The 14,184-nt window shown below is 47.0% G+C and overlaps 1 protein-coding gene across 2 annotated transcripts in view; it reads right to left on the minus strand.

Annotated features, from left to right (window-relative positions):
• OLFM1 (olfactomedin 1) overlaps window positions 1-12,877 on the minus strand; it is a 48,348-nt gene extending 35,471 nt beyond the window's left edge. The window contains exon 1 of one of the 2 annotated variants that reach the window (XM_083596397.1): window positions 12,247-12,877. In XM_083596397.1, coding sequence (XP_083452523.1) covers window positions 12,247-12,312 — 66 coding nt within the window. In that variant the 5' untranslated portion in view covers window positions 12,313-12,877. The remainder of the gene's footprint in view (window positions 1-12,246) is intronic. The other variant, XM_083596399.1, reaches the window with a different exon arrangement.
• Window positions 12,878-14,184: the final 1,307 nt, after the last annotated feature.

Raw genomic sequence — 14,184 nt, forward strand, 5'->3', positions numbered from 1 at the left:
CCACACTGGAGCATGTCCCGAGAGGAAGGGGACAAAGATATTGTGTGGCCTTGAAATCAGGGCCAGCGAGGAAAAGGTGGACGGGGTCAGCTTATACTTGTAGCCAGAAGAAGAGACAGGGAAGAGATGATTAGATAGCTTTATTTATTTATTTAAAGTTATATTTAATAAAAGGAGCCCAGGGTGGCAATCAGGAAGCGATAAGACAATAAAAGCATGCTAAAAAGAATTCCAGTACACATGAGACTGTGAAAGATCTCCACTTAAAAGGCTCTTCAAAAGGTCTTCAGTGGTTGCCGAAAAGACAGCAGAGATGGAGCATATCTAACACCCAAGGGCAGGGCGTTCCAAAGGCAGGCAGCACAACACTAAAGGCCTGATTCCTATATTGTGCATAAGGGACATCCTGGGGTGATGCAGTGGCAGAGCTTCATGCTCCAGCCCCAGGAGGTGGAGCGTGCCGCCTGTAGGGACGTGACGCGTGTCCCGGAGGTGTGGTGTGCTGCCCGTAGCGGCGTGGCGCCCAGCGCGGGTGGGGGTGCAGCCACAATGGCACCCTGCTGGGATTGCACTGCCAGGGGCGGTGCACTCCCCCCGCACGCCCCTTCCTCCACCAGTGGGGTGATGGCATCTACAGGAGGCCCTCACTTGCAGAGTGCAGTGCTCGATTGGTGTATCCAGGTCCTAAACTGAAGCAGTTCCTTTAACTTAGCTCAGTTGCTGTTTGGCAGCAAATTTCCATTTTTGCTAGCAGATTGTGTCCCAGATATCATGCCTGCCTGCCTCTCGCCCTGCTATGTTATAAATTATAATGATGGCCCAAATCTTGCCTTGCCTGTTAAGGCACCTCTGCCCTTGATTCCTCCCCACACCTGTGTGTTATCAGCATGATGAGAGGAGGATACCTGTGGAAACAGAGGAAGAATCAAATGGCAACCCTCCAGTCCATCACTTGAGGTAGCTGCCTCATCTCATGAGCCAATTCATGTCACATTTCACCAACTTCAGCTTTCACCAATAAAGAGAGAGAGAGAGAGGTCATTTTCAGCCTCAGGTTATATTTATTACTGGTCTTATCTGTCCTCATAATCAGGATTAGTGTCCTTGTGCAAAGTGATGCCAAACTAATTGCCATTGAACTGAATTGGACAGGTGAAGAGCGTAAGAGGCATTGACCAGTGGAGGGGTGTGTGTGTGTGTGTGTGTCTGTGTGGAGAGGGCCCAAGGTTAGCTTATGAACAAGAAGCCATCCATTTCATTTGCTTGGCTGTGGATTCACACTTTGGCACCATTTGGAGAGGATCCAGAATGTTGGGGTTCATAGTTCATGCTAAGTACAAACCCCATGTTTGATATACCAATTGCTCAGCTTGTAGAGCACTGCAAAACACGGGTTTTTTTGCTGCAAAATGCTGCAGGAAAAAATCCTTGGTGCCAGTTTGGAGAGGATCCCAAATTTGGGGGGCTTGTAGTTAATTTTCCTGATCCACACATGGCCTTCATCTGTTTTGCTCTTTTATGGCCAGGTGGCAAGGAATATCATGCGGCATGATTATTCCTCCCCCCCCCCCGATTTGAGCCACAGGCATTGCTGGAATTGATTGAGCAGCAAAGATATGGAGCTGGTTGGCCTGATCTGTGGCAGAGAGGCAAGATCTGAACTCAGTCCACCACAATCCAATTTGCAACTTGCCCATTTGAATTGCTGCCCCTGGGTTAAGGGCTCATCCACACTTCCACTTGTTCAGTCGCTTTTCTCTGGGAAAACCCACTGTTTATCACTGAATTAGAGCATACGCCTGTTGGGTTTTCCATGGATTGATGTTTGCTCTGGTTCAGTCGTAAACAGTGGATTTTCCTGGGGAAAGTAGTGGGGCAAACAGGAAAGACCACTCAGACATGTGGCTAGAAAGCACGGGACAAGCAAAAACCCCTCTCAACCCCATGCTTTCTAGGCATAGGACAAGCAGAGAGGTGGATGAGACCCAAGTCACTCTGGCTTCTTTTAGGGCCCCCTGTGCTCCACCAGGATCATGAAGGTATCAAAAGGTCCCTCTTCTAACATTGGTCAGGGAGCTTGGTCCCTTCAGATGCTTCTGGACTCTGTCATTGTGTCATATGACCAGGCATGGTGGGAGATGTGGGGAGGGCCAAAGAGTCCAGCCCTTTTTTCCACTGCTCAATCCTGCATGGATGAGACCCTCTTTCACAACACCAGGCACCTGGTTCCATGCTGCTTAACAAAGTGGGAGTGCTGTACACAATCCTGTGCATGCCAAGATGAGGCCGGAGATCTCAGTACCCAGTTGCTCTGGGTTCCAGGGGCATATATATATATATATATATATATATATATATATATATATATAGCCACTTTTGAAGGGAAGTGGATTTCTCCACAAGAGTAGACCTTCTTCAATATGAGCTTCCAGAGTTTTTAATCAATACAAATGAGTGAATTGTGTTTATTGCATTATCCCATAGCCCATAACAGAATAGAAGAAAACACCAAGACTTTCATAAAAGCGTGGAATCACAAATGAAATTATATCTATCTATCATCTATCTAACTATCTACTTACCTACACTCAAGATAAACAGAACTTTGCTTATAAAACACATACACTTCTTTCTAGTCCATTGCTGAATCCTGTATCCATTCTGTCCTTCCCTCTCTTGGACTGTTGGTGATGACGGGAGGAGGCTCTTTGGCTGGCTCTCTAGGTAGACACAACACCTGACCACGGGCTAATTTCAAGGTGCTGTTTTTGGTGCATAAAGCCCCATGGAGCTTGGGACTAGGATGCCAGAATGATTGTCTCACCCCTTACACACCCAGTCAATTACTGTGCTGTGTGGGAGAGGGCTTCCTGCAAATGCCATCTTATCAGAAGGTCTGTTCTGCACAGTGAAAGGAATCAGTTATTTGGCATTGCTGCAGCTTCCCTTTGGAACTCACTTCCCTTTGGTATTAGACAAGCACTGTTTCTGGCATCCACTGAATACCTTTCTCTTCCAACAAGCCTTTGAAATGGAGATCTTTCCCAGTCTGCATCTGCACTATAATTGTTTTAAAGATGTTTATTATGATTTTATTGCCTGTTCCTTGCCACTCCAGGCTCTTTCGAGCGGAAAGGCAGGGATATAAACAGAGTGGAAGGAAAGGAGGACCTTTTTTCTGCCTCCCCTCTTCCAGCTACTCCCTGAAGACTGGAGAAGAGACCCTCTTAAGAATTTTAAGGGGGTAGGCAGGGGAAGGACTAGACCATATGAAAAATGAACATAATATTCTAGCTGCAGTTCATTCATTTTCAGCTTTGTATTCTTGCTGTAAAGAAGTATGCCTAGACATTCCATTGTTGCGCCCATAACCTAGGTTTAAGGTACCATTTAGCTCCTAGCTTTCATATCTCAGTTTCTGACACTGGTAACACAGTCTGACTCCAAAACTAGAGGAGAGTGTGCACCCAAAATGCTTATGTTATTGTTATAAGTTTTGAGGGGGCAAGGATCCCTTAAACTCCTGGTGCCAGATCTTCCCCAATAATTCTTGGATTTAGTAAAAGTTAGAATTAATCAAGGTTTGATTAAACTGTACCAAACTTGGAAATCCCTAGACCCTGCTAGTGCTAACGACCCAGGCCAGCCTAGCAGGAGCTCGATGAGTAAGGATACCCTGCCCTGAGCTCTGGGTAATTAGCAAAAGACAATGCCAGAGATGGGTGGGGAAAGTTTCCTGGGTTACAGTGGGCGATGTGGTAAGCAATATAGGAAAAGAAGTGTTCCTTTTGCAAGCGGGGGGAGCCACAGAGAATGAAGTCAGGCAGTCTGTTTTATGCTGCAGAGAGGGTCAGACATGATGTTTGGGGTCTCTTGGAATCTGAGGCTACAGCAATGGGAGAAACAGGACCCTCTTGGGATGTAAATGACCTGCACTCTCTCCATCTAGGTGCAGGTTGTATGTATGTGTAAATAAACTACTTGCAACCAGCGCTGGATTTATGTATAAGCTAAACAGGCTGTAGCTTAGGGCCCTTCTCTCTTGGAGGTCCCCCAAAAATTTTAAGGAAATAAACCCTGGATGTACATTTCCAAAATATAAAACAAATAAAATAAAACCTACACACAGCAACAGTATCTTGTGTTGTGTAGGCTCCTATTTGTGGTGTGCAAATGGCTTTAGATACCTATTAAAAGCTAAAGGTAAAGGGACCCCTGACCGTTAAGTCCATTCGCAGACGACTCTGGGGTTGCAGCGCTCATCTTGCTATACTGGCCGAGGGAGCTGGCGTTTGTCCACAGACAGCTTCCGGGTCATGCGGCCAGCATGACTAAGCCACTTCTGGTGAACCAGAGCAGTGCACGGAAACGCCGTTTACCTTCCCGCCACAGCGGTACCTATTTATCTACTTGCACTTTGACGTGCTTTTGAACTGCTAGGTTGGCAGGAGAAGGGACCGAGCAACAGGAGCTCACCCCGTCACGGGGATTTCATAAATTATTAGTTTCATAAATTACCATATAGCATATATTCAAAACAAAACAGCGACAATTTGTTGTTAACAAAGGACAGCTGGACATATAAAGGGCCCCATTACCTTCAGTAGCTTAGGGCCTCATCAAAACTAAATCTGGCGCTGCTTGCAACCCCTGGAATGTTGCACTGCTCATGGAGAATGGGGTGGCATGTAACGTTATGTTGATTAAGGAAAAGTTCTTGCAAAAATGTACATGTTTGGGGGCATATTAGGAGAGAAGTGTGTGAAAACACAGCCAAATCTTTACAAGGGATATTTCTTTTTTGCATATTGATGCAGAAATGGCAGGGGTTGGGAATAAAGTTATGACGGGAGAAATGAGAAATGGAATGAAATAGTCTGATTCAGGGGAAGGGGTGGCAAAATAAAGCAAAGGCCCCCAAACACATCCTACCATAACTGATTACTATAAAGATTACTAAGATAATGAATGCAAAGTGATCTGCACACAGTTTGCTAAGTGCTACTCATTACCGACATGTTTAGTGCATCGTCTCAGTTTATAGGTTCCCACACCTCATAAGAGAACAGGTCGGAATAAAGCAATCAAAAGCAACGAAAAGACCCAGCTCAGTCATGGACTTGCTATGTATTGACAAATATAGAATGTAAAAAGCTGCCTTATACTGAGTCAGTTTGCTGGTTCATCCAGCTCAGTATTGTCTACACTGACTGGCAGTATCTGTCCAGGGCTTCAGGCAGGGGACATTCACAGCCCTACCTGGAGATGCCACTGGGGATTAAATCTAGGTCTTTCTGCATGCAAAGCAGGTGCTCTACCTTTGAGCTATGGTCCTTGACCACCAAACTAAAGAAGATTCTGTTCCACCTAGTTCTGATGAATTAAGTAAGAAGGAAGGAAGCTGCCTAATACCGAGTCAAACCCCAGGTCCATCTAGCTCAACTCTGCCTACAATGACTGGCAGCAGCTCTCCAGGGGTTCAGGCAAGGGACATTCCCAGCCTCACTTGGAGATGTCATAAGGGACTGAACCCAAGACCTTCTGCATGCAGAGCAGGTGCTCTATGAGAGAGCTGTGGCCCTTAGTTTGGAATGAATGGCTGAATTAAATAGGAACCTTGAAAACAGCCTTAGGCAGAGTCAGACCATTGTTTTTGTCTAGCTAAGTACTGTTGATAGGCTGTGGCTCTCCAGGGTTTTATTTCCATAGCCTTAGCTGCGTGTTATCAGGGACTGAACCTGGTTCCTTTCATCATTGTCGCTTTTTAAATAAGATTTTATTCAGGTTTTTTTTTGGATTACAAGAAGATAAAAGAAACAAATCTAAATAAAAACAAAAACAGAGGGGGGGGGGAGAGAAAAGGAAACTCAAAAAATAGGAAAATATAAAGGATTTCCAATTTTCCACCTGTCAGTTACATAAAGGAAATTATTCAAAATATTCACTCTAGAATGACACCCAACCAATCAACTTTCTGTTAGGCAATATTTTCCCAGTCTTCAGACCCAGACAGATTCCCTTTCAGACAAAACAGATTTTCTTTTTTATATAATAAAGTCCAAAAATATATTTATAATAATAATTATTAATAAATGCCAGCAATAGATTTTCTCTAATCAAATCAAATCCTTCCAGCCTTGTCCACACAAGAGTCCCTCCGCTATGATAATATATTAAATTAATTAAATTATATCCCATAGTTCTTTACTTATTATGTATTAATTAGATTGCACCCAAATCTGTATCTTCCATTCCCATTTCCTGTTGTATTTGCAGTGGTTTTACATCTTGATTTTAAAAATTATCCCTTCCATTTACGCTTCTTTCATTATTTTTTCCAAGAAAAGTGCCAGAGGTTTGATAGCTTTCCCTTCTGAATTCACTCCAAGTTGTACACAGAGTCCTTTCCCTCTCAACTCTATCTCTGCCAGCTCAGAATGTCTCTCCATCTCTCCATCCATGGCTCTATTCCACTCCTCCAACATCACAACTCCGCCATTTGGCTGTTCCGTTCCTCGAGACACCTGTGTGAAGGACTTTTCCATTTTACCATCTGTTGCCTCCAACTCTACCACCTCGCCCTCCTAATTTAGCAATCGTTCATACTGTTCTACAAAGTTTCTGAGTCCTCTTTAATTCCACTTCCCATTTCATCCTTCTCTGGTCTGCTTTCATTCACCATTTTATGAGACATCTGGCTGGCCATTGTGGGAACAGGAAGCTGGACTAGATGGGCCGTTGGCCTGATCAAGCAGCCAGGCTCTTCTTATGCTCTTATGAGCCGATCTTCCTACTCTACTCAGGCATGTGCTGTAGACTTTAGGGGGTGGAGGTGTCATCAGCCTCCTCAATATTCCTTAACAGGGGCCTCAGTCCCCCAAATACTGAGAGGGTGAAGAAGGCCGAATTGCCAAGCTGAGCACAGCATAGCATCAATGGAAGGCTGCAATGGCCTGCACAGTGTCAGGAGATACTGTGGGGAGATGCAAGGTCGCACCTGCTTGTGCAACATCTCCTGACACTAGTGGAAGGCTGAACTGGCCTGTGCAGTGTTGGGAGATACCGCACAGGCTTGTGTGACCTCGTGCTAGGCTGTGCCAGCCCCTGCAGCATCTTCTGACGCCATGGGGACCAGTGAGGCCTAGTGGAAGGCTGCACCAGCCTGCATGGTGTCTCCCTACACCACACAGGCTGGTCCAACTTTCTGCTAGGATGCGCTGGTCTGGCCTGCATAATGTTGGGAGACATGTATGATGTCACATGAGTGCAATGTGCATCAGCCCCCCCAAAAACTTTGGGTTAACCCGGCGCCTTTGCTACACTATTGCAATGTCTGTTCCATTGGCTCCGAAAGCAGAATGCATATTGTTGCATTTAGCCATGAACATTGTTTTTCTGAGCCATCATGAACAAACACAAACCTTTCCCCATGGACCAAAACATTATATCTCCTTAAAGGTCAATGATGCCTTTCTTGGGCTGGTTTTCAGCAGGGATGGGGAGACAGTGGCTTGGAGGAGAAAAAGAGAGGCCAGGAGAAGGAATTGGAAATGTAGATTTGGCACAGAAATATAAATGAGATCCTGCAGGCAATGGGGACTGGGTGGAGTCTGGAACAAAGCCATTAGTGAGGACTGTGTGTGTCAGGTGAGCAAGATTAATGGAAACCTGAAACCCCTGCAGAGTCCAGGAATTAGAAACTGGGCTAGGTAGGTGGTGAAAGAGCAAGAGCTTCAATTTGACTTCTTTGCAGAAATCAAACAGCATTGAGTTAGCAAAGCAAGGAGCAGGAACATAGGACCCTTGGTCCATCAAGTTCAGAACTGTCAACATTGACTGGCAGCATCTCAGCAGGGTTTCAGGCAGGGAAAATTCCTGGCCCTACCAGGAGATGCCAGGGGTTTAATCTGGAATCTTCTGCATGCAAAGCAGAGAGCTACTGCCCTCCCCAGGAACATAGGAAAGCTGTCTTATACTGAGTTAGATCATTGGTCCATCTAGCTCCGTGTGGGGTCCACACTGAGTGGCCACAGCTCTTCAGGTTTTCAAGTTGGAGCCTTTCCCCAGCACTGTCTAGAGATGCAATTGGGGCAATTGCCATCTGGGACTTTCTTCACACAAAGCAGTTTATCTACCTTTAAGCAGTGGCCCTTCACCTCTATAAGGCAAGATTCCAGTCCTCATTGTTCTGAACAAAGGGCGAGATTACAATAGAATTTAGAAAGCTGCCATATACAGCAATGGACCATCCATCCATCTATCTTCCTATACCCTTATATTCATCAGGATTTAACTGGGAGCCTGGAGATGCTTTAGCAGCATCCAGTCATATGTACGGTCAGAAATGTGTGTGAGAGAAGCATTTCCTCCAGAAGTGAGCTCCCAACACCGCCCTGCTGCTTCTAACTTGGAGCTGTGGAAATGGAAATATTTCCACAGCCCTCGCCTCAGGTCTGTTTGCATGCCCAACAACCAACTACAGCAGGCAGGCACTTTTGCTATTCTCCTGGAAGCCCACACAACCACGCCTTCCAATCTACTACACAATATTCACATAATAAATCTAGGCTAGGTTTGAGGTGCTGGTATTGGTGTATAAAGCCTTATGCAGATTTCCCAGAAGATCACATCATCCTTCATATATGCCCACTTGACTGCTGTGATGGGTAGAACTGTCACTGTGACAAGAGCCACATAATAACCATTGTGCATTTGTAAGGAATTGATATTTTAGTGTCGCAGCACCTACACTTTGGAACTCCCTGCCTATTTAAAATGGGCAGGCATCTTCACCTTCTCTTTTCGGCACCTGCTAAAAGCATGTATGTTCAGACAAACCTACTTGGATGTTTAGAAAGTTGCTCCGAGTTTTAATCTGATTTATCCCTAGTGTTATTTTAACTTTTCTGGAAGTCTTAAATTACTCTTAATTTTTCTTATTGATAATTTTATTCGCCAAATTTTTTTTGGGGGGGGGAGACTACGTTGAGGTTGTTGTTGTTTTTAAATTAAGCAGTGCATAAATTTCATGAAATAAAGAAATAAAAATCCCTTACATCTCCAACCAACCCCTGTGTTGTGCAGGAGAAGGCACCCTGCAGACAGTGTCCTATCAGGAGGTCTTCAGGGTGATGGAAGTGGGCCTGTGATGGGAATGGAGCAGTGCAAGCCAGGAGAATGAAACCCACACATTCAGAGATGTTCTTTCCAATGCCACCATTACCACACCAGCACCTTTCTGGCAAAGAGTGCACAGAGGACCAGGAGACACCCTCCTCCAAATCTCACCTCAGCCATAAATTCATTTCGGCCTATCTGCCACCCCCCACCCCCCGTTCAGCCTGCATTGTAGGGGATAAGTAACAACAATATTGAACTGCCTCTCAGAGTTGTTATGTAAGGATGACTGAATCCCTGTAACATGCTTTCAGTACCGTAAACTGTTGTGCAACTTGTGGTCATCATCAGTGATGCTCTGGTTTGGAAATAACAACAACATTAATATTAATCTCTGGATATGCATTTATCAAATCATAATTCAGTTAATGGGAAGCTGCTTTGTGCAGAGTCCAAACATTGGTCCATGTAGCTCAGTATTGTCTACACTGACTGGCAGCAGAAGCTCTCCAGGACTTCAGGCAACCCCACCTGGAGATGCCATTTGGGGTTGAATGTGGGACCTTCTGCATGCAAAGAAGATGCTCCGCCACTAAGCTATGGCCCTTCCCCTAAACAAAAAGTAACAACCTAGTCCTCATTGTTCTGAATAAATAGAAATGGGGGAATCTTCTGCATACAACACAGATGCTCTGCCACTGAGCTGTGTGGCCCTCTCCCCCCCCCCCAATAAATTAAGATTTATGGTTCTGAGTAAAAGGCTAATTTGAATAGGAACACAGAAGGCTGCCTTGTACTGAGTTAGACACTGACTGGCAGCTGCTCCTCAGGGTTTCAGGCAGAGAACATTCTCATCTCCACCTGGAGATGCCATTGGGAACTGAAGCTGGGACTTTCTGCATGCAAAGCAGGTGTTCTGCCACTTGAGCCATGGCCCTTCCCCAATTAAGCATGGTGTGTGTGTGTGTGTGTGTATAATAATTCATTTCTTATTATTGTCACCACCACCAGTTTCAGGACACAGGAAACAAGCCATGCCCTTTCTGCCACCCAGTTCACCCACCACCCTCCATCTCTGGAGTATATGCAATAAACCTGAGAGTGATGCTGAGTGAAGCCTGTCCCTGTCTCATTGGTCCTCCTCATCTACTTTCCTACCTGCCTCTCCCCTTACTATTCCTGTGTCCAGATGCAGAATGCAAGGACCTGTTCCCCTCCCTCTCTCCCTGACAAATGCCTCCATTGTCCTTGACCAAAAAGATGGGGAGGGGGGAATCAGTGTGGGGAGAACAGGTGCCTCCGATCATAAATGCAATTTGGAGGAGTATGGGCTGCACTGGAGGGGTTGGGGTGGTGGGTGGGAAAGGGGCACCAGCTACCAGTTTGAGACACCCCATGAAAGAAATGCCTCCCCTATTCATCTATGGGGGCAGGTGGGAGACAGAGAATTGTACCACTCAGCAGGGATACTTTAACACAATGTTGTCTCAGCACATTAACAGACCAGCTGCTCTTTGTCATTTTCAGGGCAAGTCTTTCCCGTTTCACCCTTGCCTTTGTCCAACCCTGGGACATGCGCAGTTTCCCTTAACAGGCATGATCACCCCCCCTCTCCACACACTCACACCGAAATTTTGGTTGCCAGGTGCAAGCCTTCTTCAGCCTCCCCCCAAAAGCCAGACATCCCCACTCCCAAACCCTCTCTCCCCATCCCTGATTTTTTTTTAAAAAACACATCCTTCTAACACCCTCCCAGTTAGCCACCAGTCCTCTGTATTATTAACAGACCTGTGTTGGAAGCAGTTTTAAAGATGTGTTCCCTTCAATACATTTCAGGTTCAAAGGAAACCAGGCAGGGAAAGAAGGGAAGGGATGTAAAAGGCAGGAAAATGGCAGGATTTCCCCCTCTGAACAGAGTAGAGAACAGGGATTCTTTAAGAGAGGGTCCTTTTCTTATTCCTATTTACTCCCTTCCTTTCTCTCTTTAGACACAGCTTGGATACAACATATCCAGAGGACTTCTCACCATGCCCTCTCCCCAACACGGGATGGAAAAACGGGCTGAAGAAAAGCAAATAACTCCCTATGAAAAAAGTCATCTTTTTTCTCCCTTGCAGACTCATTTACCTGGTTGGGGGAGGGGAAAGTGAAAGTGGGGGAGGGGCTCCCACACTCTTCCAGCAAGAAACATCCAATTTGAATACCACTCTCTGCAAATCCCAACACCCTCCACTTCCTATGATTTTTCTTGAAAGGGTAGGAAAAGACACAGGTTGTAGAATCTGAACTTGGAAGCATACATAGAAGCATTGCAGGGGGTTGGAGTAGAAAACCCCTCGGGTCCCTTCCAACTCTACAATTCTTGAAATCTATGAAATAATAGATATTTTGAGGTCTGCAGCCTCTTTTTCAGTTTCAAGTCTTGGTTGCCCATCTCCTCCTGGCTTATTCTCTTGCTAAGTAACTTGAGAAGCGTCTGCCAGGCCAGATTTCCTTTAGAGGCTTCCCCTAGAAGCAACGCCCCCATTTCCCCCCTCCCTCCCTTCCTCCCTAGCGTCCCACCTGCTCCGCACCACTCCCAAGCTTGTGGGTGGTGGGGGAAGCACCCAGCACCCGTCTTCAGGACATCGGATAGCTCCTGCCACCGCTGACCTCAGTCTCCTCTCCTTCCCACTCTTTCGCCCCAAACGAAAAGTGCGAAAGCACAACAGAAAAAGGGACTCTGCCCTTTGGGGCAGGACCTCAACTTTTAATTGAAGTTGCAGCTTGCGTGTGCGCGCGGGGGAGCATTCAGGCATCTGGTCTCCAAAGATGCAGCGGTTCTCCACAAATGAAATACATCAGCCTTAGACACCCCCACCCTCTCCAGACCAATTTTAGCCCCCCCCCGCCCCACAGAAGGAGGAGAAAATAATGACCTTTAATGGCATGCTGGTTTGGAAATGTGGGGTGAGGGGGAAACGGTGGAGAAGGGACAGCAGAAAAGCTTCTGTGCTTTGGTGTGTGTGTGTGTGTGTGTGTGTGTGTGTGTGTGTGTGTTTGTGTGTGTGTGGAGTGGTGTTGGTTGTGCATGGCATTAATGGGAGGGGGAAGGAAGGATGGGGTGACGTTAGGGTGAAAGGCACCTACTTGGGTGAGTTCTGTGCCCATCAGGAGGAGGAAGAGGAGGCTGAGGAGCTTGCTGGCAGGTCGCATGGCTCTTGCGGGGGGCTCCAGGCTCGGGCATAGACTGAGCCGCCTCGTCCTCGGGGCTTGTTGGGGTGGGGGTCTCTTCCTTCCTGCTGCCGCCGCCTCTTCAGCTCCCGGATTCCGTCGCAGCCCGTTGCAAAGGATGCTTCGCTGCCTCTCTTGAGGAGGTTCAGCACCACCCTGGGAAGGGACAGCGACCAGCTTCAGCGGCCCCGGGCATCTTCCTCTATTTCTGCAATGCGCCCCCCAGTTCCCCTCTATCTCTCGTCCTCTCAGAGCTCTTTCCTTGCCCGGTCTCTGGTTATATGATTCCCCCCCACTGGGTGTTTCAATGGCTCCCCTGATCGGAAAAGCATCGGAGAGGAAGGATTTCAAGCCAACCCCAAAGGATGGTGTGTCTTTCTCCTTTCTCTCTCCTGCCAAAAGTTTGCCTTGGAAAAAAAAGCGGGGGGGTTGAGGAGGAAGGAGGAAAGAAGGGGGGGCTAAAGTAAGGATTAAAAATAAGAAAAAGAGAGAAAGAGAGGAAGCTTTGCAAGGCACTGACTGGGAAGGGGGGGGGGCTGTCGGAGCAGGATGTGACATCAGCCAAGGCGGGGTGAATTTGACTAAACAGAGGGAAAGTGAGGCTGGATCGGGTGGGTGGATGCATTGGGAGGGAGGGGAAGGGGGCTGACCAGGGGTCCAGGGTGTTTGGAAAGACTTCCCCTCCCCCCAGATCGAGAACAGCTCTCTATGGTCAGACCTCCACTTCTGAAGATGCACCCCAGCTCCATATGGGAAAACGTAGCCCCTCCTCTAAACCTCCCGTTTCAACTACGCTTCATGCCCTCCCCACCCCAAAATTCCCACGGATGGGGGAGTTCAGGGGCAGATCCACGTGCTCAGTGAACCTTTACTGGAGATAAACTGGGAAATACTGGGTGCTCCCCCCCCAATAATGACAACTGCTTTGCTTTGAATATGCAAGGTGAAGGAGCTTTGTGGGTGGGTGGGGGGCAGCGACTGAGTGGACACGCCCTGGCAGTAATAGCCTTCCCAGGAGGAGCAGTCCCTCTGTGGAAGAGAGGTAGCTCAACGTACAGGACACCTGCTTTGCATGCAGAAGTTCCCAGGCTCAAACCCCAGTTGCATCTCTAGGCAGGGCTGGGAATGCCCCCTGCCTGAAACCCTGGAGCTCTGCTGCCAGCCAGTGTAGATAATTAATGCTGAGATATAAGGCAGATTTCTCCCTTCCTGTTTCATTCAGTTCTTTATTCAGAACCATGAGGACTAGAATCGTACTTTATATTTCTGGGACAATGCATAGCTTGGTGGAAGAGTACCTGCTTTGCTTGCAGAAGTTCCCAGGCTCAAGCCCAGTGGTGTCTCCACATAGGGCTGGGAAACCCTGGATAGCTGCTGCTGCTCCCAGTCAATGTCTTCACCACTGAGCTAGTTGGACCAGCATGACTCTGTATAAGGAAGTTTCAGAGGTGTACCTAGGGTCCCTTTTGCCTTTGGCAAGCTGTATCAGCACTCCTACAGGAAAAAAACCACACACTTTACTGCAATAGCCACATTAGAGATGACTACATTTTATGTGACTCAAGTTCTCGAAGCATCTGGAGTAACTGTGTTGCAAGGAGGAAGGGCGAAAAAACTCACACATCTTTGTGCCATGGTGCAAGATCTCACCATGACAGAGGTGTCACATTGCCACAATAATATACGTTATACACGCCATAGTCTCCAGTGGTCTACCTTCACATCACCTTGGCACTTCTCTTACGGCTCAGCTCCCAGCTCTTGTCTAAACTCACAACCTTACACAGATAACTGGAGATGGTTTTCTGTAGTGGTTTTTGCACCACCCTGTGCCTGTGCCCATGGTGGGGACCA

This window comes from Podarcis filfolensis, assembly GCF_964270895.1.
Source record: "Podarcis filfolensis genome assembly, chromosome: Z".
Classification (NCBI taxonomy): domain Eukaryota; kingdom Metazoa; phylum Chordata; class Lepidosauria; order Squamata; family Lacertidae; genus Podarcis; species Podarcis filfolensis.